The sequence below is a fragment of the Lathamus discolor genome, chromosome 8, assembly GCF_037157495.1.
Source record: "Lathamus discolor isolate bLatDis1 chromosome 8, bLatDis1.hap1, whole genome shotgun sequence".
In the NCBI taxonomy this organism is placed as follows: Eukaryota; Metazoa; Chordata; class Aves; order Psittaciformes; family Psittacidae; genus Lathamus; species Lathamus discolor.
The window spans coordinates 22,326,257-22,351,100 of NC_088891.1; the positions used below are offsets into that span (position 1 = coordinate 22,326,257).

The following is a 24,844-nucleotide window of genomic DNA, read 5'->3' on the forward strand; positions in this document are numbered from 1 at the left end:
GGAAGCTGGTACAGCTCAAGAGGGAAGAAATATATTGTTGCATTAAGATGTATTAGCACAGTGGGCTAAGAAGGCATGATTCAGAAGAAGAGAAGAGAAGCTGTGGCTGCCTCATCCCTGGCAGTGTTCAAGGCCAGGCTGAACGGGGCTTAGAGCAACCTGCTCTAGTGGAATGTGTCCCTGCCTATGGCAGGGGGTTGGAACTGGAGGAGCTTTAAGGTCTCTTCCAACCCAAACCACTTGTGCTATGATAAAAAAAGCCAGATCTGCTTCCAAACACAGAAAACAGAAAAGCTCTTCATCTCAATCAGATTAAATGCAGTAATTTAATTGGGCAGACCAAAAACCAGTCCAAGGGTAACTGGTTAAAGGCATCAAAACTGCCACAAAATCCTTTTTGTCATGCATTAAGAGCAAGGCAGACAGTCTGCAGGGTACTGATGCATGGAAGGAGCACTCAAAAAGGTGTTTGCAGGGAGGATTATTTGCATCAGAGGTAGCAGAGGAGAGGATTTGTTTCCATGGGGGTTCAGCCTTTCCCAGCCCTCAGGACCCCTTGGGCTCGCCCTTGCCACCCTCCCAACTCCACTCCGGGGAAAGGAGCCCGTTGGGAATCCAGGGAAGGGAGGACTCACAGTGGGCTGGCAGAGTAGGAGGCGGGTATCTGCGATGTGGGCTGGGGAGCACTGCAGCTTGGAACACACATAGATTAGGTTGGAGAAGAGTTGGTGGAAGCGCAGCTCCACCCGTGCCCCGCAGGGGAAGGTCACCAGTTTGCTCAGCAGCTCTGGAAGCAAAAGACAAGAGGGGTCTTGGAGCATCCTGCCAACAACTCCAGGAAGATCAGTGTCCCTGAGGGGCACAGAGACCCCCAGCCCTCTCCTCACCCCCACCTAGTAGCCCTCCCTGCATCATGCATGGCTCACCATGGCTGTGCCCCCAGCGCTCAGCCCCTGCTCCCAAGGGACAGATTGGATCCGTCAGGGACCGGGCTTCCTTCAGAGTATGCTTGATCTCCATCACCTGCTTCCCAGTAACCAAGGGATCCTGGCCAATGTCTGGGGGAGAGAGTTTGGAGGTGCAAAAGTCACTCCAGGTTCCTTATTTATCTCATTAGCTTTCATATCTTATGTTAACATCTTTGTACTGCTGCCAGTTTACTAAAAGCTCACATGGGACATGGCCTGTGGTTTGGTTTTTAGGGAGGGATGACTGGCTGGCTGGCTGGGATGGGGTAGCTGCTATCAATTTTCACCCCTGCTAATGAAGCAAGTGGTTTATAGCTCATCCCTTACCTTCTAGCACATCCTCCAGCATGTGTGTAACCTTCTTCTCTTGCAGAATATGTTTCTTCAGGTATTTCATGAAGATCCCAGAGCTGAACTCCCCATCCTGCAACTCATAGGCTTCTGCATCTTCACTCCTGGAAGAGTAAGGAATTGTCCTCACATTTCTGCAAGAGGCATGTAGCCCTGGGGTGAGGCAGGGCTTGCTGATTCCATCCAGACTCTGTCAGCTGAGTCCAGCTTGGCTTCTCAAGCAATGACACAAAGCACTTGGTTTTGGCCCAGGAGAGGGTGGGAAGTACGCAGAGGACAGTAAAGCCTCTTTTGCCAACCTAGGGGAGTGTCAGTAGTTGAAAAGCCAGCAGAACTGGCACTAGAGCAGTAAGCAACACTGATCATCTCAGGAGGCTTCAGGTGATCTCATAGCACGTGCACCTTGGGCATCAGGCTCAGGCCTGGAAGGACAGATGACAGGAGCTGATGCTACCTTCACGCATAACCTGTAACTGATGCACGGGCTGCCACTACTGATGACAGGAAGGACAGAACTGCCTGAACAGCAAATGCTAGAGGTGGAGGGTGAGAGCCAGAGGAAACATCAGAAAAGCCCTCTCAAGTCTCCAAAGCCATCATGCACAAAAGGATGCGAGAAGATATGGCTGTGCCAGCATTTGGTCCTATGTCATGGCGTGGGCTTGCTAAACCACATTTGCCACTACTTACGTGGCATATCCATAAACAGTATTGCCCCAGGGCTCCAGTGGCTGTACCTGTGAAAGGGCACACTCGGAGTTGTACCTGGAAGAGCAGACAAAGGCATTAGTCAGTGTCAAGGACATCCATCAGCATGTGCCTGGAGGGGATAAAACCCCTAAGCTCCACCAAGTCCATCTCCTATAGATGGCAGTAAGATCAACCCACAAAGAACACAACCACGGGGAAGTGAGTAGATAGGGCTAGCTTTGATCTGTCTGCACTGGTGAGCTGCTCCCTGCCTGGCAAGCGAGCCTGGGCTGTGGGTACAACCATGCCTTCTCCTTCCTGAGGCTGGTTTGTAACAAGCCCAGGCAGCATAACAGTGCAGAGAACACACAGGTTCACTGTTGCCCAAGGGATGACTGTCCATAAAGAAGTCAGAGGTGTGCACATTGCATGGCTACAGCTCAACCACCTGTCCCGGGGGTCAGGGGTGTCCCACAGTTCCCTTCCAGACCATGCACGCACCTTCTGCCCCAGAAAACCAAAACATGCTACAGCTGATGCACCTCTAGATCTCACTGAGAGATGGGATCAGGATGCACACCCAGGTCTCAGAACCCAAACCTGGTTCCAGAACCCTTGTTTAGATGCAACTCAATGAGCTCAGACCCTGTTATTTCCAAAATCAGGTATATCTCTAAGGTGGTTCTGGTTTCCACCAAAAAAGATATTATGGTTGAGCATAATGGACAAGCCTTGCCCATCTGACTGCAGCCAAACTGAACAGAATAGGGACTGGCTGCCACTAGTTTACAGCAGTGACTTGGAACTGTTCTCAGTCACACGGGGATAACAGAGGTGGCATTATTCTCTGTTATTCAATTCCAGCACAGTTTCTCAGGGCTGAAGCTGGCATGCTAAGGAGAGCAGAAGGGATGGTTGTGTTGCCAGCAGTCAGCACATTACCAGTTCTGGCGGTGCAGTCTGGTTTTATGGCAACATTCATCTGGATTGTATAAGTTCTTTATAAGTTCTTTAAAGATGATCAGAAGAGAAAATGTGGGAAAGGAGATATGCTTCTAAATATGAACACTGAGAAGAGAGATTTATCTGCTCCTAAATAAATGCAGAAATCCAGGATCCAGGTCCAAGGAGAAATACGACATGGGATCCCAAAATAAGCCAAGCACCTGTTGTCCCCATGCTGGGGACATCTACCCAAAGCTGCGGACAAGAGCTGATGCAAACCTTTTGTGATGGCACCAGCAGGCATCCATGGCTCCAGCAAGGCCAGCTAGTGCCTGCAGCAGAAATGCTGGCTGTGATCCTGTCCAGCAGAAAGCGAGCTTCAGCAGTGGCATTTCCAGACTGTGACCTGACAATGGAGAAGGTGGCAGCATCCCTCCTGCTCCAGACCCAAAACCAGTCTCAGTTACACAGTGCATCCCATGCAATCTGTTTCTCATCTGCGTCCCAGTTAGGAGATTGTGTCCTCCTTCCGTCCTAAGTGGCATATGCTAGAAACCCTCATAAACTGGGGAATTCCTGGAAGAGGCAATCACATTCACCCAGAATCAGCATATAAATGTATGAGGCTACACACAGGCTCCGTGTTCCTAGCTCCTTCTCTGCTGAAGCTGAACATCTGCTACGACTTGGCAAAGAGGGATGTGTTTCTCACGGCCTTGGCATTTCTGATGCCAACATATGGGATGAAGAGATATTCCGGGTGAGATCCTCTTAGCACAGACACAGCTCCTCCCAGATCATGCATGGCTGACTGGACTGTCAACAGACTTGCAGCACCACTCCAATCAAAAGGGCGTTGGGAAAGAAGGCCCCAGGAGCCTGGTTTTACAGAGCAGTGTAAACACATGCAGCTCTGAAATCCAAATGCTTTACTGAGCTGAAACAGCAACTTCGCAAGAAAAACGAGCTCAGGAGAGAGCTTTTACAGCAATCCCCACAAGCCTGGTGAAAACACCTACTGTACTGGGTGCTGTGCTTGCTGTGGGGAAGGGGAGGAAAGAAGTATGAAGCTTAGGTGAGGAGAAACAGCCTCACAACAATGCCTAAATATCACAGTGGTTCTCATGCTGCATCCTTTTCCCAACATGTCATTAAGGCTCCACTGAGCACAGAAACCACTGGCAATGCCAAGAAAAGAGACATCAGCTCAAAAGCTATTTCATAGATTGTCGCTGTTTGTGTTAGCAAGCCCTGTAAAGACTCCATGTCACCACACTACCTCTCCATCACACATTGCACTCACATGGGCTACCAGAGGCATACTAGCCGAGCTCCACCAGTGCATCCATGAGAGCCAAGTACTCCTACTTGGCTGCAAGACATCCTCTGCCCGGTGTCATGCTGGGGAGAGCAGCAAGTTGCTGTCACATGTGCCACAGAGGCACTTGGTAGTGCAGGGAAGCAACATGTTCTCAGCAGCAGTGGTGAGCAAGAAGGAAGAAAGAGATGCTTCACTGTGGGGCATTCAGGGGCAGGTATCAAAGGACATCAAGCTCTAGCGACACTGGCAACTCAGAGCTGTGGCAGCCAGTGTATAAGCTATTCAAAGTGAGCATTCCCACCTCTCCAGCTAAAAGGCATCTAAGATTTAACAACTTTCCAGGGGCTGTCAGCTCTTTCAGGGCAACAGTATCAAAATCCCTGTCATCTTTATGGTTCTTAGTACAGGAACCACAGAAGGAAGAGGGAAATTTCTACATTTGATCTCCACATCTTTTCTGACTTGTAAATCTGCCTCAAAAGATTGAAATAAATGGACGAATAACAGCTTCTACTGGAATAGTCCACCTACCTCTGCTGAAAATGGACAAGTAGTAATTTTCTGCAGTCCAGAAGCTGCAGCCCAAGGGAGAATGATGAGCTTTCCGCAGACAGAGGGAAAATGCTGATCTGAGAGGAAAAATGCAGCAGCCTGGGTCCCACGCCACAATGTGAGCACTTCAGAAGCATATAAGGCCAGTAAAAACCAAGTACCACAGCTTAAAATATTTTCCCCATCATGTTGCACTCTTTTCACTGAGATGTTAACTGAAACGGAGCCAGGAGAAGAGAGCCTGAGCATGTGGGCTATATGCAACATGAAAGTATGAGGTCAGCAAGATGCTGCTACAGCCTGCTGGGTTGGGTGGTTCAGTGCAGGGGGTTGAAGCGCAAAAAAACAAACCCTATGCTAAGTTTCAGCCAACAATTTGTGTAAGGGCAGACCCATCCCTCCACAGGCTTTAGACAACCTGTCTGGTTTTGCTAGGCTTTTTCACCCCCAAAAATCATAAGAGGGTCTCCACCCCTTCTCTCAGGCAGCATCTGGGAAGACTGGTCTTCCCAGGACATCCTGCAAGACCTGACAGTCTTGCTGATTTTAGAACCCAATAAACTGGTCTCAACAGCACAACAGAGGATGCAGTCCCAGCAATCCAAGGGATCACCCCACATGGTTGTGTAGAAGCCCACTGCTGAAGTGGGGGCTGTCTCCCCTGACTCTTCACAATACCATGCTCTGCCCATTGCAGGTGAGGAAGGGGGAAAAGCAACCTACCACTTCCTGCAGGTGTCCAGCAGGATGAGGTTCAGGGCCGTCTGCTGCTGCTGCATCCTCTGGAGGATCCTCTGCACACTGATGCAGTTCTCAGGGGCGTAGGGCTGTGGAGCATCAACTGGGACCATGTAGTTCCTCCCCAAATGTTCATACCCATGCCCGGCATAGTAGAATATAGCTGGTAACAGGCAGAGAAGAGGATGAGCCATGGTGTGAACCTCCAGGTCTGTAACCACCTCCACACAGCCATGTCCCACCTTCTGTCCTGAAGGGATACTGCTGCAGGGGGCACCTATGAAACTGACCTCACAAATTTTGCTTTTTCTAATCTGTTCCCTTCAGCAGAGATAGAAGCAGCCCTGAGAGGCTCTCCTGCACTTGTGGTCTTTAGCACCATCTGTCATGAGACCCCAGAGTCACTGGGTTTACTCATTTCCATAACCATTTGTGCTACAACACCCAAACTCAGCATCTAGGTAGCACTGAGGGGAAAACCAAGGAGAGAATGCAAACAGGAGGAGAAATGCAGTATATGGGGAAGGATAATAGTAAGTTCAAGGGCGGTAGGATACTTTTCCTTCAAAAGGTGAACTTTAATTGGTAATTCCCCCACTGATAACCATCAGAAAAGTGTGGACTGAAGAGAACTCCATGTTCTCAGGAATGCCAGGCTGAATGCCACCTTTGGACAAAGTCTGGGTTAATCATCACCTCTTGGCAAGAATCATAGAATAGCTACAACGAAGTATTTTACCATTATGAAATATATCTTAACAGCCTTTTAAATAAGAAGTTTGTCAGCTTCCTAGTTTTAGAAAAGATACTAGCAATGGATTAGGTGATGGGAAACACTCTCCAGATTTAAAATGTCTGCCTGTATTTACACACCTATAAGCTGGTGAAAAATTAGACAGAGACTTGATCTCTATATGTCCAGAACACATGGACCACATGCTTCAACAACCTCAGACCAGACACCAGGCCCTGTAAGGCTGATGAGAAGTCAGACTTATCCAAATATTAGTGGAAAGACCAATACTCAACAAGAATTTTGGTTTTGAGTTTTACTCTTAAGCACCACACTTCAAAAAGGTTTCTGCCTTCACAAGAGATGGCAACACAGGGACATCCAGCTTGGAAAGCCAGCAACTGAGGAGCTTGGCACAGCCCAAGCTGGTGCTTCTCTCCAACCCATGTGTTTGTCAAAGGGCATTCCTGCTGTACAGGGTTTCCTACATGGACTGCAGCTTCTTGAAGGAAAGCTGTCTAGTGGCCAACTACCCCTTCCCAGCACTGATGCCACTGCTTGTGGGTGCTGGTGAAAGCCAACCTGGGGAACTGAAACAGGTTAAAAATAGCTCTGCAAAGTGACGCAAACTACCACAACTGAGGGACAGTGAAAAATGAGAGGTCAGAAACGGAAACAAGTGGCTAAGAGGCAAACTCCTCAGGAGAAATTCCTTAGTCAAATTTGCTGCCAAAGCCCAAACTTCAGAGTAACCTCTCCTCTCTTTTCCCTCCAAGGTTTCTGCCTTTGTAGTTCACAGGACACTCGCTCTGATCTTTGATGCTGCAAGGGATGCAGTGAATGGGGCAGCAGCTGAATGACTGAAAGCATGATCTCATTGTATGGAGGATGGAAAGCATGATATTACATCAAAAAAGGCCTCAAGTCATCTTTGGTTTCTATTCTCAGGAGATGATGGAAAGTTACTCAAATGCTGTCTTCACAGCTGCCCACAGGGTTTGGGTTCCTCTTCTTGTGGATCATCAGCCAGAGGAAGGCAGGGCTCTGATTTGCAGAAGTTTTATATTTTTAGAGCTTGCAAATCAAAACCTCTGCTGAGACTATTAAAGTATAAAACAGGGACCCTTCTGCAAAAATCAGATGCAGGCACTTCAGGTTTGGCCCCTCAAGTTTCCAAGCACTCCTGTATGTGCAAGGGAGGTGATGACATTCCTTACCAGGCAGCATCACTGATACTTGGTAGAAAAGGAAATATTATGGAAAAAAACCCACAAAGAATGATCAATCATTAAATCTTGTAAATCTTGTAAATTTTGAAGCCTTGTTGTGTACCCTGAATGTACTGCCAAGTGCTCCCCACACTACATAAACCATAAAGATTTGTGTTCAAATCAAAATAACATGAGTTTCCCATCAGCTGAGTAGCTTTGCAAATCTCTCCTGGACCTCATCTCTCCTCCTGAACAGGAAAGACAATGATTGGCCTAGAGAAGGAAAAGTGTATTTTATTCCAAGCTAATATTTCAGTGTTCTTCTCACATCTCGTGGGTCAAAACTGCTGATCAGGGACAAGCTCCTGAGTACCAAATTTAAAAACGGAAGCTCCAGGCACTGCTTATAAAACAGGAAGCGTCAGCATGCAGCTTAATTAAGGCATGACAGCATATTCCTAGTATTTCACTCACAGCTTTCTGCTCTCATTGCACTTCTTTGACTCAGGACTTTTTAAGACTTCAAAATAAAATCCAGAGAGATTCCTTGTTTGCCTGAAGGCTGCATGATTAGACCACTCAGGGAATATTTGCAGCCTTCAAAAATCCTCTGCAGCTCTTCTGAGAGGAGATCTGGAGGAAAACCAGTCAGTGAATTAGAGAAGCCTTTGGATCACCTTAAATACACAGCTAAACAATATTCCTGTGCCTGAAAATGAAACCAGCTTTTGCCCTGGGGTTGAGAAATTTAAGAAAAAATTCAGTAACAATGACAAAATCCTGCACTGAGGCAGATAAACCCAGGTAGCATTTTGGCTGGGGCTGAATAATGCTTGAGCAGCAAGCCTAGAGATAAGGGCCTGGAGTCACAGTGGACACCATGCTGAAGATGAGCCAGCATTCACTGGGGACAGGGCTATGCTAGCAGATGCAGGATTGCCAGAGAAGCTGTCACCACTCTCCTTGGCCCCAGGAGATGCTGCTTAGATCCAGTGTCCAGTTTTTGGGAACTTCAGTTCAAGAGGAGGCTGGAGAAGCTGGAAAAAGGCCAGCAGAGGCTACGAAGATGTTGGCTTCTTGTAGCCAAGAAGAGGCTACAAGATATCCAGGGCCTGTGAGGAGAGAGTGAAGGAACTGGGTTGGGCTGGAGACGTGGAGGCAGAGGAAGATCTAACAGCTCCTGGAGGAGCAGTTACAGAGACAACAAAGCCCAACTCTTGTGTCAGAGGTGACCAAAGAACATGGGGCAATGAACACCAACCCTTGGAGGGTCATGTCTGACAGGAGGAAAGACCTCCCTGGAGAGTGGTACAGCCTGGGACAGGCAGGCAGATAAATGGAGGGCTCCATGCCTGGAAATCTTGACCTGATAAGGAGAGCTACAACCAACCCTAACCTCGTGCTGGTAACTCCAAAGTCTTTTCTTACCAACCCCTGTACAAGTGTAAATCACATGTCAGTAAGGACATGCAGGGGAGGGCAGTCAGCCAAAGGGCCCTGCCATTCTAGGGAGGACAGACACATCTCCAGCTCTTATCAGCATCCTGAAGCTAAACAAATCGCTAGAAGCAACAACATGCACCATGCTCAAACACTAATCCATGTGGCTATGTCCTGTCTTCTGATCTGTTCCAGCAAAAAGATGTATGAAGGCCCCAGCTGGAGTTAAACCTTGGAAGACAGTCAGCCTCACTCCCTGGGCATGCTGAGAGGTGTCTATGTTAGACCAGAGCCTCTCACTTCAGCCCAGTGACACTCTTTCACTAGTCAGCCCTCTCCTCTCAGCTCCCTGTTTCACTTGAATGTCTAAACAAAGCTCTCCTGACTTCAGCTTTGGTGATGGCTACACAGCAGATGGAACCTTCAGGTTTCTTGAACCAGAAAAACCAGGCAGAAGCACTGCAATGCCTCTCTGCAGGTGCTTGTCTGACATACATACATGGACCTTCAAGACTGGCTATCACACATGCACCTGGGGGGCTTTTTAGTTTTAACAGTCTGCTTAGGTTGTTTCTGAAGCTGCTCTCTCACCACTATCTGCCCTGTGTATGAGTTACATGAATCCTAAACCTCTCAATCAGTTCTTGATGTTTATCCTGGAGTTAGTGCCTTGAAAAATACAGTTTAGAAATTGTTAGCATTTTCCTAATGTGTGTTTTTATTACTAAGACAAGTTAGTTTAAGTGATTTGTGCTTCACCTGGTTCTTTATATTTTATGTAAGGAAAACAGCTGAAGAAATGCTGGAAGAAGCATCACAGTGGGAGGCATCACACTTCAGATGGAGAAACCCTGGGGCAATCAGCAGGCAGACTGACCCAATGCCTCACCATTAAGTCTGGATGCCACCAATTACAGCAAGAGTCCTCAATTCAATCACGCTGCTGGGATCAGCCTGTGCTGGGGTTCACTGCCTCCAAATAAGAGTAGACCACTCAGCTTAGAAAGCTGTAAAGAAAACCACCATCCAAAGAAAACCACTTGCAGGCTATGTCTAGCAAACACCTGAGGCTTCAAGGTTCACTAACCCAGCTGTTAGCGTTTTTCCCGACAGAGCACAAAGTCAGTTTTCCAGGAAGGGTCAGTGGCCACAAATGCAGAAAAGCACTAGAAGTTTAAATAAGGCATGACAGCATGAAAGGTTTGCCATTTCCAAATAGTTTTTCTGTCAAATGCTTATCAAAACAAGGGAAGTGCCATGGATAAAATGCTATTCAGTCTTCATGCAAGATGAGTAGAGACTCGGAATGGCAGTGTCATGGGACAAGCAGAGAAGCCCAACAGGGATATCTCTGGCCTGGGAGAGGAGGTAAAGCCCAAGATACACACGAATTTCAGATAGCAACCACAAGAGGAAGCTGCAAGTGAAGACAGAAATATGCTGCCATCAAGTGACGTGCTCGGCTGGATTGGTGACAACAATGTTCTGCCCTTCCCCATCAGCTCAGCCTCCCGGGGTGAGTCAGTGCTTCCAGGAACAAGGTGGCTTTGCAGAATTTCACTCAGGGCTGTGTCCTTGTCCACTGCAAAACCTCCAAACCTCCTGCTGAGCGCAGGGCTGGAATTGTCCCACACTGACCTTCACCGAGTGGCCTGCTATGCCATGCAACTGGGAGGGTGGTGAAGATAAGCCTTGCATGTCAGTTTGGAATTAAAAAAAACCCCTTACACCTTCAAGGTGTTTTCAGGATATCTGTCAGGTTGAGAGAACCTCAGAAACCCCGAAGAAGCTACTTTCACCACAACACCTGAACATCTGCTTTAAGACGCACAAGATCTGCTAGTTGGTTCTGTGTTTGAGGAATACTTCTCTCTGAGAACAGCATGCAATAAGCTCAAAGCCAGCTGCAGCTGGGAATGCTCTTCTGCAAAAAAAGCAAACTCCCAAATGAGACCATCAGGAAATAGAAACAGGGAAATCATTGTCAGCTGTAGCAGTCACCACTAAAAAGGAGCTCCCCCTCTCACAAAGGAGAATGGTGGGGGCAGTTGATAGTCAGTCTCAATTTTGTCATCCAAGGCCACATCAAAATACCTTCTCCCATTCATCATCAGAAGCTCTGGATCCCTAAAAGCCTGGCATCACTGCAGACTATGCTGCAGGTCTCCCTTGCCCCCATATCCCCCAAAGGAAAGCTCAAGTTCCTCTTTTTTTAATTCAACAGCTGTTCATAAAATTGCCAAATCCCTCCTCCTCCTGTCCTCTACCACTGCTACCTGCACATCAGCTGCTGCCTGCTCAGCACTGGCAGCTACTGGGCTGGCTTTGCCTTACCATAGACTCCTTTCCCCAGGAGCTCCAGAAACCGACTGACTGCTGCCTCCATCTCAGTCTTGTTCAGATCCAGAAGGGAGACAACCTGGAAGCCCAGCTGCTCCAGAAGGAGACTCAGCTCAAACACATCCATGATGGGAGCCATGAGGTTGGGGTGATGCTGGTAGTGGTTGTTGCCGACTAAAAGCGCTATCTTGCCCGTAGCTAAAAGAAATACCAATTGACAAAGCTGTAAACGCTCAGCAGGAGACAAGGTCTCACCTCCTTCTTTTGGATCCAGGACACGGGAAATCTTTTCTTACGTGTAGGCAGGAAGGATAGCTCCTATGTTGCTACAAGCCTGAAGCGCCTTGCAGAAAGCCTTTGGCTTTCTGAACACTCACAAAATACACAAATCATCATTTTGCCAGAAAGACTTGGAAAGTTTTCACTTAACAACCAAAATCCCAGGAGTGCAGGAGGATCCACACTACTGAGACTATTCAGCAGCTACCCTACCATAACCACAGGTCTTGCATGCCAGCAGTGCCCGAATGCACTGAGCCAGGGTAGGAGGTCCTTTCCCCCATGAGGCTGAAGGAGAGAAACCCCGGGATCCTTGCTTTCATTTTATCCCCACCTTCCACTGTAGGAAAAAAACAAATTTATGGTACTCAGCAGTGATGGGAGCAAGGAGCTTTTCCCTGCTCCAAGGAGGTATTGCAAGGAAGGGAAAAGGTGTCATGTGAATAATACTTTTAAACTCGCTTTGGTAGGCACAGATGTGAAGACTGGGTTACTCATTAGGAATAATCTTACTCCACTTGTGGAAACTGATCAGGACTTGGGATGGGACTCATCCTGTGCCTTGCAGTTCTGATCCCAGAAGTACAGAGCCTATGACAATGTGGGCATAGAGGCTTGAAGCGATACCTGCAGGAAAAACACTCCTATGCCTTGTCCTCCCTTCTACTTTAAAGCCTGACTTCTAATTAGGGGAAGAATTGCTCGGGAAGAAAAGATGACAGGACTCACCAAAAAACTTTTCAGAGCGACATGTACCTGGAAAAGACAGAAGAAATGATAAGCCTGTATCCAGCACCACAGTGCCAACTCCCACAAATCTGAAATGTGTTCCAACATCCCCCAGCAATGCAAAGCTGGATCATATAGCACAAAGCATCCGCACAAGCAACACTCCTCAGGCCCGTTTGCTAACCTTAAAAACATTGGTCTGGTGATTTTAGAAGGATGTATGGAACCCTGCCTGATATATGAAATCTTGAGCAGCTGGGAAGCAAAGCTTGGAGAAGAGGCAGGCCAGGGGAAAGAGAGCAGCATGGAGGAGCTTAAACCCATCAGCAGGTCTGTGCTACTTGCGCCAGCCCTGCTTGGGCTGCGGTGCTTCCTGAGATGACTTGGCCTCTCCCTTACTGCAGGGGAAGCAAAGGCAACACAGTAACTAAGGCTCAGTATAAGCTCCAAAACAGAGAGTTCTCCCAGTAAGTAGCCAGTCCAGGGGAAGTCACCTGTTTGCTTTTGATTGAGATAAAATTCCCAGAGCCTTTCCCTGCCTTTTAGCAATTCCGGTTCAGAAAAGCCACCCTAAATGCGACTCACTTTCATGACCTCCACAAGTTCCCTTGCCCAGTCTCTTAAAATCATCATTACCCAACAGCTCCAGCTTTTCCCATTTAAATTTCAAAATATAATCTGGCCCACAAGAAAACCCTAAAGCCCTACTGCTCAAAAAGAAGAAATCAAGGGCATATTTTTAATTGCCTATAACTCAGGTCTGGAAGAGTTTAGTACTCAAACCAGTGTTGCTAAATGCACCAGGGCTGCCTGGAAATACATTCATCCTTTCCTGCCTCTGACAGAGCTGACTGTTACACGGTAAAGCTAGGCAGCTGTAGCATCTTGAACCTATCCCAATCCAGTGCACCCTTCTCACTGCCTGTCCTCCCCGGATGCTGTTTTGCCATCTGTGAGGAAGCAGGGAGAGTACTCTCTGGCTATACAGGGCCAATTTACACTCTGGAGCAATTTTAAAGCCAGCCTAAAAGGTGACATGAGAAGCTTATGGCATAGAATCCCTAGATGGAGTAAGGAGCCAGTAAAGCTAGCCCATGCTATTCCAGTCACGCAGCAGGGCAGAGGGCCAAAGCAGGCTTCACTCCACTTGGTGGAGCATGCCGGAGGCTCTGGGGACCCATCTTCTCCCTCTTAGCTCATGCAGCACCAGGCCTGGCCTGTGAGCCCAAAGGAGCTGAATCTTCCCAAAATACACCATCCTCTCCGTCTCTGTGTGTCTGAGTGTATCACTTCATCTCAGCAGGGCTGTAAATGAGTTTTAGCATAGGAGCCTGCTGCAATTTGGCCGAGGAGCTATTAAATCAACACCTTGGCAAGGCAAGAAAACTACATGAGAATCTGAGAGTGCTCAACCTACCCTCAGATGTCAGGTCTGTGACAGACTGCAGGACGCAGGAGCATCCTACACCACAGGAGAGTGGATCGCTGGCTTTTGGCTTTTTTCTGTTACAGATGCCGCTTCCCTCACTGCCTCTGAACTCTGTTATCAAAGAATCCTATTTATCACAGTGCAACAGATGCCTGTGCTTGCCGCTCAGCAGGGCTTGTGCAGCTCTGCTGAGATCATTGTATCCAGTATATCCAGGGTGTGAAACTGTACTCTGCAGACTCTTTCCCTGACAGCTGCCACAGCACTGCCAGGACACTCCAGTTCTCCTGCAGAGCCCCGTGTTGCATCTCTACTCTGAAGTGTCACACTTCTGTCTCCCTGCAGAAGTGGTATTTTAAAGTCATGGTCTTTCTTTATGTTAATAAAAGTGTGCAAGATCCATCCACACCAGGGGAAGATGCAAGTATCAGAGCCATGCATCCTACTTCCCCTAATCCCACCCCCTGGAGCCCAGCTTCCCCCTGCACTGATTGAGCCACAGGGTAACACACCAGCACTGGGCTCCCTGTTCACCAGTTCAGCGCTTCCAGGCAAGACCACTAAACTCCTTTCTGCCCTCCAATTACTTTTCATGCTAGAAGGTGATTTGCAGCAAAGCAGACGTGGGTTGGCTCTGCTCACCTACGCGAATATCCACTGCATCGGTCCAGTGCTCGCCGTGGCAATTGGAGGCACAGCAGAGGTATGTGCCGGAGTCACTGACCTTTGCATGGGAGATCTAGACAGATCAAAAGTTAAATCACATTATTTATGGTGAAAGTTTACAGCCCCCTGATGGTATCTGCCAAAGGCACCTGTGTTCCTGGAATGAAAAGTCTTTATTCTTCATTCCTTGCCTCACAAAGCTAAAGTTTCCCATGACATCTGTCTTTTCTAGGAAGTTCAGTGGCCCCAAAGGTATTCAAGGCCAGGCTGGACAGCGCTTTGAGCACACTGGTCTAGGGGGAGGTGTCCTTGCCCATTGTGGGGGTGTTGGAACTAGATGATCTTAAGGTCCTTTCCAACACAAAGCATTTTATGGTGCTATGCTTCTATGCTAAGGTTGGCTGCTGACCCCAGCTTCTACAGCACATGAATCCCCTGCCCAATTGCCTTCCCTTCTTTATTCAGCAGCCCAAAAACTCTGTGCCATAGCTATACTCTGCCTCAGGAGCCACACTGGGAGGATGGTGTGTGGCCAAAATCAGAAGGTTGCCTCGTTTTCCTCTTGGGTAACATTTTCTAGATTTTTGATCATAGCTCTCTTCTGGCAAGTTTTCAACAATTGTGCATCTCTCTTGACGTTGACAATAATCACAGCAGTACTGGCTGGTGAGGACCTGTGTGGCTCTCCAGCGCAGGCTCCTACTCAGAAAGCCACCACTGGGTCAGGTTGGCCATGACTTCGTCTAGTTAAGTACTGAAACCCCCCAAGGATGGACATCTTGTTGCCTTTCTGGCTCAAGCAGCACCATCCACCTCCAAATGAAGAACCTCTTTCTAATCCCCAGCCTGAACTTGCCTGGGAAAAGTGCAATCTGAGACCACTGTCCCCTAACATCATCTATTACTCCTGAGAAGAGACAGGATCTCTTGTCTTCATTACCTTTCATGTGATGCGCCACAAGGAAATCTGCCTTTCTTGCTTCAAGAAGACAGCATTGTCGGGTTCAGCCAGTAACCCAAAATAAAGCCACACTTTTTGCTGTGTCCCTGACTCTTTTCTGTGAGGACTAACCACTTTTCCTTCTAGTTCTCCTGCAGGCAGGCAGCACTCCTGCAGCTCCATCAGTCCACAGTCCCTGCGCTGACATGCAATAGCTGTTCATGTGCCACTGCTGCAAAAAGTAATGAGAAACCTGCCAAGAGCCCATGACACATCTATGAATGGGTTACTTCTTAGAGAAATATCTGCAGCTTTAAAAGAAGCCCATAAAACATATTCCCCTCTTCACCTAGAGGCCTTCAGTCAGCTACCAAAGCAACTGGGGTGATACATGGAGTGCTCTCCCACAACCCTGCAAGGCAGCAGGGAAAAACTGCTGAGCATGAGGCTGGAGAGGGCTGGAGAGACTGGGAGGACAGGCAACAAGACACCGCTTTCTGCTGGCATCCACATATCACACAGATCAAAACACGCCCGAGATTGCCAGGGAGATGCAAGCCAGGCTTAAGGACTGACACTGTCATGTCCAGGATGACAATGACACAATTTTCAACAGTCTCTCCAAGGTTTCTAAGGCTCTCACATGCCCAGCACCCAGCAACGAGCTTCTCCTATCACCCACCTCAGCAGCCAAAGCATCTGAACTACCCCAAGACAACATTACCCAGAGTTTTTTTTTCTTCTGGTGTTCTAGAAGGTTTCCATTCTGGTACCACTGGTAGCTGGGGGCTGGGACCCCCATGGCAGCACACTGCAGCTGTAGCGGCTTACCCACATCCACCCTCTGCTCAGTGGGGTTGAGGATGATGACTGGTTCTCCTTGCCAGAGCCGAGGGGGCAGTCCTGTGAAGTAGCAAAACAGAATTAGTCCTCCCTCTGCAAAGACAGAAAACAGGGGTCATTTTCTCTCCCTGTACAAGAACCTGTGCGCACTGCCGGAAAACCAAGCTTTTCCACCCACTCCAAGAGGTCCCACAGGATGGCTGTGACTGCAGCATCACCACTGCACCCTTCTGCTTTGGGAGCAGGGAATCCTGGAGAGTGACACCCATGATAGTAAATGACACACCAAAACCCTGCCTCTGGCTTCCCAGACTTGATGCTTGCCCTTCCCTGCCAATGGCACAAAGTCAACATGCTGGCATCAACCACACCTGGAGTTATTTTTGCTCACCTCTGAAATAGCCATATTGCCTTGTCCAGTACCACTGTCAAGCGCAAACAGGCAAACACCCAGTATAACTTTAGGAAAGAGGAGCAGGTACCTACAGCCAAGGTTATGCAGACCATGACAAGGACCTGAATCACCCAGAGAATGGGCACAGAGGTCTGGGTTAGGCCTGCAGGCTCATGTTCCTGAGGCAATGCTTCTGTATTGTGATTTCTGAGCTGGGAGGACACACTGCCCTGGGAACTGCACAGGATCACTGCTGCAAGGGTGGGCAAAGCATAAAATGTGGAAAAGCTACAAGACACATTCATACCTCTGGCAATACAGTGATGGACCTCCACCTTCACCCAGTCAGAGAAGACGGCATTTTTGTAGAGGTCGTTGATTCTGCAGGTGTAGAGTTGGGTCTGTTGTGCAGTGATGGGCAAGTCTTGCTTGGTAGCACCAGGAATCTGGTTGCAGACAGACTAAAGGGAAAACAGAGGTGGTGGGCAGCAAGTCCTCTTCATTGCTGGTAGCCGAATGCACCAGCAGGGACCTTGTAAGACCAGGAAAAGTGGAAATCCTCCCCTCCTCCAGCTGCACAGATGTGAGAGAAGGAGCTTTTTCAATGCACACCCCACCCACCACTGTTTAACTTCTTCGTCAGCAACATGGACAGTGGGATTGAGTGCATGCTCAGCAAGTTTGCTGGCAACACCAAGCTGTTGACACACTGGAGGAAAGGGATGTGATGCAGAGGGACCTGGACAGGCTTGAGAGATGGGCTCATGGGAACCTCATGAAGTTCAACAAGGCTAAGCGAAGGGTCCTGACCCTGGGTCAGCGCAATACCCAGCACAGACACAGGCTGGGGAAGACAGGACTGAGAGCAGCCCTGAGGAGAACTTGAAGGTGTTAGGGGAGGAGAAGCTCCCCACAACCTGTCTGTGTGTGCACGCTTGAGTCTAGAACCCTCCCGTGTGCTGGGTTGCACCCACAGAGCATGAGGAGTAGGTTGAGGGATGGGATCCTGCCCCTCTGCTGTGCTCTGGGAAGACCCCCCCTGCAGTCCTGGTCCAGCTCTGGGGCAACAGCACAAGCGGGATGTGGAGCTGTTGGAGCAAGCCCAGAGGAGGCCACAGAGATGCTGCGAGGGCTGGAGCAGCTCTGCTCTGGAGCCAGGCTGAGAGAGCTGGGCTGGGGCAGCCTGGACAAGAGAAGGCTCCTGAAGGGGAGACCTGAGAGCAGCTCCAGTGCCTAAAGGGGCTGCAGGAAACCTGGAGAGGGGCTTGTGACAAGGGCCTGTAGGGACAGGCCAAGGGGAATGGCTTTAACCTGCTAGACGGGAGATTGAGGTGAGCTCTTAGGCAGAAGCTCTTCCCTGTGAGGGTGCTGAGGTGTTGGCACAGGGTGCCCAGAGAAGCTGTGGCTGCCCCATCCCTGGCAGTGCTCAAGGCCAGGCTGGACAGGTCCTGGAGCAACCTGCTCTAGTTGAAGGTGTTCCTGCTCGTGGCAGGGGTTTGGAACTGGAGGAGCTTTAAGGTCCCTTCAAGCCAAAGCATTTGACGATTCTATGATATTATGAGGGGCAGAGACCCTTGTCGTGTACATGTATCCTTTCCCCCTCTTCTTCTAGCTTCCTTGTTCGCACCAGGTCTGCCCGCAGAGGGCCAGTTCCATCACTGTGGGCAGGGACCCAGCCTGGTGCCACACCAGGGCTACCTCTGTTCCCACCATTACCTGGTACTGACAAAACCATTGGTATTGCAGCAGTGTCTGTCCCTCAGCTCTGCACCGCAGGGTGAAGGAGTATCCCAAGGGGACGGAGACGGATACTGGCTGCTCGGTGATTACAATGGCTGTGGAGAAACAGTGTGCAGAAGTGGAAACAACCCAGCATTCATCAGGGACCTCCTCCCACCACTGGCCAGCCCCTATGGGCTGCAACAGGGGTCCCAGCACCCACCCCAGGACGACGGGACATTCGGAAAACAAGGGATGCTCGGCCTTCCGTGCCCTGGGGCTGCCACGGGGCTCTTGGGTCATCTCCCAAGCCCGAGCGCAAGGGGGGGCAGCACTTTTCGCGCTGCAGGGCAAAAGGAGTCAGTGCTCAGGCCGCGCTGCACGCTGGCTCCCAGGCAGCCGCTCACCTTCCTGCATCTCTTCGCCGGCGGCTCCTCAGCGACTCCTCTCCTGGGGAAGCGGCGGCACCTGCGGCGGGCGGGACGGCAGCGCCCAGAGCTCGGGGGGCGGTTCGGGCCCGGCGGCAGGGCTGCTCACCCGGCGCGGCAGCGGCCGGGCACGGTGGCCTCCGTGCGGTCCGGGCTGCAGGCTCCGGCTCACCGAGCACCCAGCGCGGGCCGGGACCACAGCCCCACACTCACCCTCCGCTCGAGAAAGGCGCCGCCGATCCCGCACTTCCGCGCTGCCGGGTCCGCCCCGCTCCCGCAGCGGAACCGCGCGGGGCGGCGCCGAATAACGCCGGGGCTGCCCCCTAGCACGGGCCGGCTCTGCCCTGCACGGCTCCGTCCCGGGACGCTGCAGGAGGCATCGCACCCTCGGCACCACGGCTGCCCGCTCGTACCTTCCCCGGCCCGGGTGTCTTCAACCCTCCCCACAGGGATCCTCGCCCCCTCTCCACTGGTGACCTTCTCCCCATTCCCACGGGTGTCCTCATTCCCTCCCCACGGCGCTCTTCTCACCCACTCCCTGCGGGTGTCCTCACCTCTCTCCGCTGGAGCTGCAACCCCAAGGCTCATGCTGGAGCCGCAGCTCTGCTCCGGCAGGCAGATGGAAACCTTGCTGGGCTGCTTCTGAGAAATCCCCGCCAGCTGGGCCGGGCATCGCGAGGGGCCCAGAGGAGGTGGCTCTGGGCCAGACCGCCAGGAGGTTGCACAAGCGCCTCTGGGACAGGGCAAAACAGGGGTGGCCGGGGATGCCCTGGTCCCGCAGGGGAAACGACACGGTGGTGAGCACTAGGACTTGTTACTGCTGCAACTGTGACTTTCATTTCCAAAGTTAGGGCAATTAAACCAAAACTCATAACTTTTGAAGAGATGGGAGGACCAGTACCTAAAGTGGTCACACAGGAAGCCTGGGGAGGGTATTTGGACAAAGGCCTGTAGGGACAGGACAAAGGGGAATGGCTTTAACCTGCCAGAGGGGAGACTGAGATGAGCTCTTAGGCAGAAGCTCTTCCCTGGGAGGGTGCTGAGGCGCTGGCACAGGGTGCCCAGAGAAGCTGTGGCTGCCCCATCCCTGGCAGTGCTCAAGGCCAGGTTGGACACAGGGGCTTGGAGCAAGCTGCTCCAGTGGAAGGTGTCCCTGCCCATGGCAGGGGTTAGAACTGGAGGAGCTTTAAGGTCCCTTCAACCAAATCACTCTGTGATTCTATGACCCCATAGAAAGGAGCTAGAAATAGAGAGGACAGGGGATTGACCAGGGAGTGACTGCTTGTCATTTCCAAAGTACTTCAAGTGACTGGGGAGGGAGTGTGACACAAAGCCAACTGGGATGAAGCAAGTCTGGGCTCAGGACTTGTGGATGCCCCACTGATGGGTTCCCAGCCCTAGGGCAGACAAATTCCCACCAGGCTGGCTTCCCCACAAGCCAATGGTCCTGGGCAGCAGGTCCCCATAGTGCCAGGAGTGATGGGACCAGGACTCCAGCACAAAAGGGACCACAGACAATCTGGAGTAGAAGCTGTGAGAGACACTCTTGCTTCCCTGCTGATATTTCCGCCCACTGAGGCTGCAGCAGTGGCTATGATGTGGGATGGTGAAGAAAAAGCAAGGCCATCAGGGATGCCTCTCCCAAGTGCCTTCAGTGGCAGTGTGGAAAGGTGCAGGCAGCTCTGTGGGATGGCAGGGAAAAGCAGTAGTTGCTGAGAGCAGTCATGGATCAACTCGACAGGATTCCACAGGGAACCCAGGGCAGAGCTGAGCCATGCCACAGGGTCAGAGTGACTAAGCAAGGCTGAGGGATGAACCTCTACCTGCTGCTTTCCTCTTAAAAGGGATGGGAATAAAGAGCAAAAAGCAAAACCCAACTGGCAGATGGAAGAAGGATTTTCTCTCTCTACATCCTTTCCCTTCCACATATTTTCCTCTGTGCGGGACGGGATGGTTACACTGTGCTCCTGCAAAGGTAGGAAAATGTGATACATCTAACACGATGCAGAACAATTCCTGCTCCTACAGAGACTGGTCTTTTCCTTTCCTGAATACAGGGAAGGTGATACTTAGCACAGACTTGTAGGCCTTTCTTTGTGCTTACCTCCCCAGTTGTCTCTGAGATCACACACATCCTCATTTTATTAATTTCTACAGGGTCCAGCCAGGCATTTGGAAATACACCCTTGCAGGTTTAAAATAAATGTATTGCATATGAAGGTTCTGGCTGAGTATGTGCCAGTAGCTCCCTGTCATGCCTGTCGTGCAGAATTATTATAAATGCAGTGCTGGTAGCTAATAAAAATGATCATGAAATTAACCCTGGCACCTTCCTGGAGCTAAAGATGACACTTCTGGTTGATGCAGCATCTCTTCAAATAGCTGCAGGTTGCTGGTTTTCCCTATAGACTGCTTCTCTAGGCTCTGGAAAGAGCATCCTCTATCAAATATCCAGACAAAAGATGTCATGCTTGTCCTCTGTAAGAGCCCTTTACTGGCACAGTCTGCTTCAATGTTTGGTAAAGAACGGGGAGGGGAGGACTTGCTGACATCATGTTGGAGAGCAGGAACGAGCCTGTGATATTAGAAAGGGAGGAACTTAAGTGAATGCTTGCAGGGTGGAAAGAGAAGGATACATTGGGTGAAAGGAGTGAGAAAACATCTGCCACTCTCGCTGTGAGCCAGTGCTGGATTTGCAGGCAGAGGACGAAAGCTTTGCTAACAAGGATTGAAGCCTGGTGGCTGAGTCTGGCTTAGGCTTCAAAAATTAAACGGTGAGAGAGAGCACATTTCCAAATGGAGATGAGAGCAGAGGGCACTGTCACTCTCTGTGAACAAGTGACAGGAAAACACATGCTGCAGGAGGAAGCTGATGTCTCAGCAGGATGACAGGCGACAGGCACAAGAACCAAGAGCCTGAAGAGGGCAGAAAAAAAAATGCATTCACTGTGCATGTGGGGGTAGGATCAAACACCATGGCAGGCTTCATCTCACCACAGCCAAGCTAAACCTCCACTCAGCATCCAGGTTTCTCTCCACTTCTGGGGTGAGGCAAAGAACTATCATGTGACTGGGGTGGGAAGGGACCTCTGTAGGTCTCTGGTACAGCCTCCCACTCCAAGCAGGGCGTCAATCAGTTGCTTGGCACCTTGTCCCATCCACAGCTGACTGTTTCCCAGGATGGAGATCACTGACCTCTCTGGGATCCTTAGAGGGGATTCTTAGCCCCCTGTCCTGGGTTGAGCAGCAGCAGTCATTTTTCTCCTTCTTAGGAGCTAGTACAGTGCTGTGTTTTGATCTTTTGGCCTTGGAACAGTGGTGATAACGCCGATGTTTTCAGTTGCTGCTCGAATGTTTGGTCTGGCCAAGGACTTTCTGAGCCTCATGCTCTGTCAGGGAGGAGGGGAGGCCGGGAGGAAGCAGAGACAGGACACCTGACCCAAACTAGCCAAAGAGGTATTCCATACCACAGCACGTCATGCCCAGGAGGTAACTGGGAGTTACCCGGAAGGGGAGGGGGACTGCAGGGTTGGATGAGGTATTGGTCGGTGCTCGGCTGGGGGGAGTGGGGCGAGTTATTGGTCAGCTGGTGCTGAGGTGTTGTATTCTTTCCTCTTGTTATTTCCTTTAGCATTATTATTATTGGTGGTAGCAGTAGTGATTTGTGTTATACCTTAGTTACTAAACTGTTCTTATCTCAACCTGTGGGAGTTGCATTCTTTTCGATTCTTCTCTCCGTCCCTCCAGAAGCAGGGGGAGGGCAAGAAGGGGGGGAGTGAGCAAAAGAGGTTTGTGGTTGGGTTTAAACCACGACACCCCCTCACGGGGTAATTTCTTTTACTAACGTCTATTCAGAACTTGCTTCTTTGCCAGTTGCATTTGTTGCCCTATCAATCACTCTGCACCTCTGGGAAGTGGTTGGCGCTGTCTTGTCCACACCCTTCTGTGAAGTAGTTGAAGAAAACAAGGAAGTCTGCATTTAGCCCTCCCCCGAAGACTTAAACCCCAGTTTCTGTCTTCCTCTCTTCCTATGTCATGCGTTGAGCTCTCTTAACCATCTTGGTGGCTTTCACTGGACTCACTCCAGTATATCAGTGTCTTTCCTGTATCTGGGAGTCTGAAACCAGGCAGTTTCAGGCCTGACACAAAGACACACCTGTTCTAGACACCTTTCTCAAGATAGCTCTTGAGAGATAGGGCCCATGGTGAGGGATGGTAAAATAATGTGTAATTCATATGCTGGGACTTGAATTCATGTTTCCTTGAACTGTGGGACTTTAAAGTCCCCCTCCTGTCAGAAATGGAAGCAGGAGAATGCCATCTTGGGACTTCCCAACCTAGTGTCCTGCCTTCCACACTTAGGGGCAGCCAGGGCACAGCAAAAGGTGTGAGATCAGGGCATGCACACAGTGAGTATTCTTTTGTAGCTTGGAGACCTCTTGAACCAAAGGTAGTATCTTTGTCGTGAGTAAACCTCAAGAGATTTTCCTTCCACAGATTTATTCTATGGGGTTTCTTAACCCCTATTAGCACTGAGCAGCCCCAGCAGTGTGTGGAAGCAGATTAATGCCAAAATGAGGGAGGAAGTATCTCCCTTTTACTGATTTTACCTCCTGCTAATTTCACTCCATGCCTCTGTTCTTGTAATCCTTGTCCCTCACAACTCAGTCATATGCACCTCAGCTGTTCCAGGCTGAAGAGTCCCAGCCTATGTAGTTATTCTTCCTGCAGCAGCCAGTCTGTACCTCTGCTCACCATTGCTGCCCTTCTGTGAGTTTTCTGTTTGGTTTTGTTGGGGTTTTTTTCAAGTCTATTGTATTCTGCCTGAGAAGGATTATATCCGAGTGGCACTAGTCCATGCAGAGCCCACTGCTGCCTATTGAAAATGAGTATTGTTGTTTCCTCTATGGATCATGTTACATTCATTTTATGGAATTTCATCTGGTATTTTACTGCCTGCTGAAAGTGAGACCTTCAAGCAGCTCTCTGGGACCACCTTCTTTCCCCGTAATTCCTAGGACCACAACCAAACATCTTATGAGGTCTATCTCCTTTGCATTTTCTAAGGCCAAGTATCCTTCTCTGGTATCACAAATCCAGATATTTACATGCCTGATACTGTGATAACCTGCCTACAAAAAAGCAAATAAACTCCAGTACCTACACCTGAGATGGCTGCTTCCAAAACACTGCTCAAATGCAAGACTCTTAGAATCATAGAACAGTTAGGGTTGGAAAGGACCTCAAGATCATCTAGTTCCAACCCCCCTGCCATGGGCAGGGACACCTCACACTAAACCATCAGACCCAAGGCTTCATCCAGCCTGGCCTTGAACACTGCCAGGGATGGAGCATTCACAGCCTCCCTGAGCAACCCATTCCAGTGCCTCACCACCCTAACTGTAAAGAACTTCTTCCTTATAGCCAATCTAAACTTCCCTTGTTTAACTTTTAACCTGTTACCCCTTGTCCTGTCACTACAGTCCCTGATGAAGAGTCCCTCCCCAGCATCCCTATAGGCCCCCTTCAGGTACTGGAAGGCTGCTATGAGGTCTCCACGCAGCCTTCTCTTCTCCAGGCTGAACAGCCCAACTTTCTCAGCCTATCTTCATACGGGAGGTGCTCCAGTCCCCTGATCATCCTCGTGGCCTCCTCTGGACTTGTTCCAATAGTTCCATGTCCTTTTTGTTTTGAGGACACCAGAACTGCACACAGTGCTCCAGGTGAGGTCTCACAAGAGCAGAGTAGAGGGGCAGGATCACCTCCTTCGACCTGTTGGTCACACTCCTTTTGATGCAGCCCAGGATACGGTTGGCTTTCTGGGCTGCGAGCGCACACTGCCGGCTCATGTTCATTTTCTCATTGACCAGCACCCCCAAGTCCTTCTCTGCAGGGCTGCTCTGAATCTCTTCTTTGCCCAATCTGTAGCTGTGCCTGGGATTGCTCCGACCCAGGTGTAGGACCTTGCACTTGTCATGGTTGAACTTCATGAGGTTGGCATCAGCCCACCTCACAAGCGTGTCAAGGTCCCTCTGGATCCCATCCCTTCCCTCCAGCATATCAACCGGACCACACAGCTTGGTGTCATCGGCAAACTTGCTGAGGGCGCACTCAATCCCACTGTCCAT

General features: G+C 50.0%; 1 protein-coding gene across 7 annotated transcripts in view; it reads right to left on the reverse strand.

Annotated features, from left to right (window-relative positions):
* Positions 1-19,423, reverse strand: part of LOC136019165 (mucosa-associated lymphoid tissue lymphoma translocation protein 1-like) — a 30,015-nt gene extending 10,592 nt beyond the window's left edge. Inside the window, exons 1-14 of one of the 7 annotated variants that reach the window (XM_065689083.1) lie at positions 19,271-19,317; positions 18,930-19,083; positions 18,696-18,756; positions 18,286-18,404; positions 16,877-17,030; positions 16,057-16,235; positions 14,369-14,465; positions 12,298-12,324; positions 11,284-11,487; positions 5,551-5,728; positions 2,010-2,084; positions 1,296-1,423; positions 927-1,058; positions 636-787 (exon numbers count right to left, since the gene is read on the reverse strand). In XM_065689083.1, coding sequence (XP_065545155.1) covers positions 636-787; positions 927-1,058; positions 1,296-1,423; positions 2,010-2,084; positions 5,551-5,728; positions 11,284-11,487; positions 12,298-12,324; positions 14,369-14,465; positions 16,057-16,235; positions 16,877-17,030; positions 18,286-18,404; positions 18,696-18,705 — 1,455 coding nt within the window. In that variant the 5' untranslated portion in view covers positions 18,706-18,756; positions 18,930-19,083; positions 19,271-19,317. Of the gene's footprint in view, positions 1-635; positions 788-926; positions 1,059-1,295; positions 1,424-2,009; positions 2,085-5,550; positions 5,729-11,283; positions 11,488-12,297; positions 12,325-14,368; positions 14,466-16,056; positions 16,236-16,876; positions 17,031-18,285; positions 18,405-18,695; positions 18,757-18,929; positions 19,237-19,270 lie in introns of those variants that run through there. The other 6 variants (XM_065689084.1, XM_065689082.1, XM_065689081.1 and 3 more) reach the window with 6 other exon arrangements.
* Between the last annotated feature and the right edge of the window lie 5,421 nt (positions 19,424-24,844).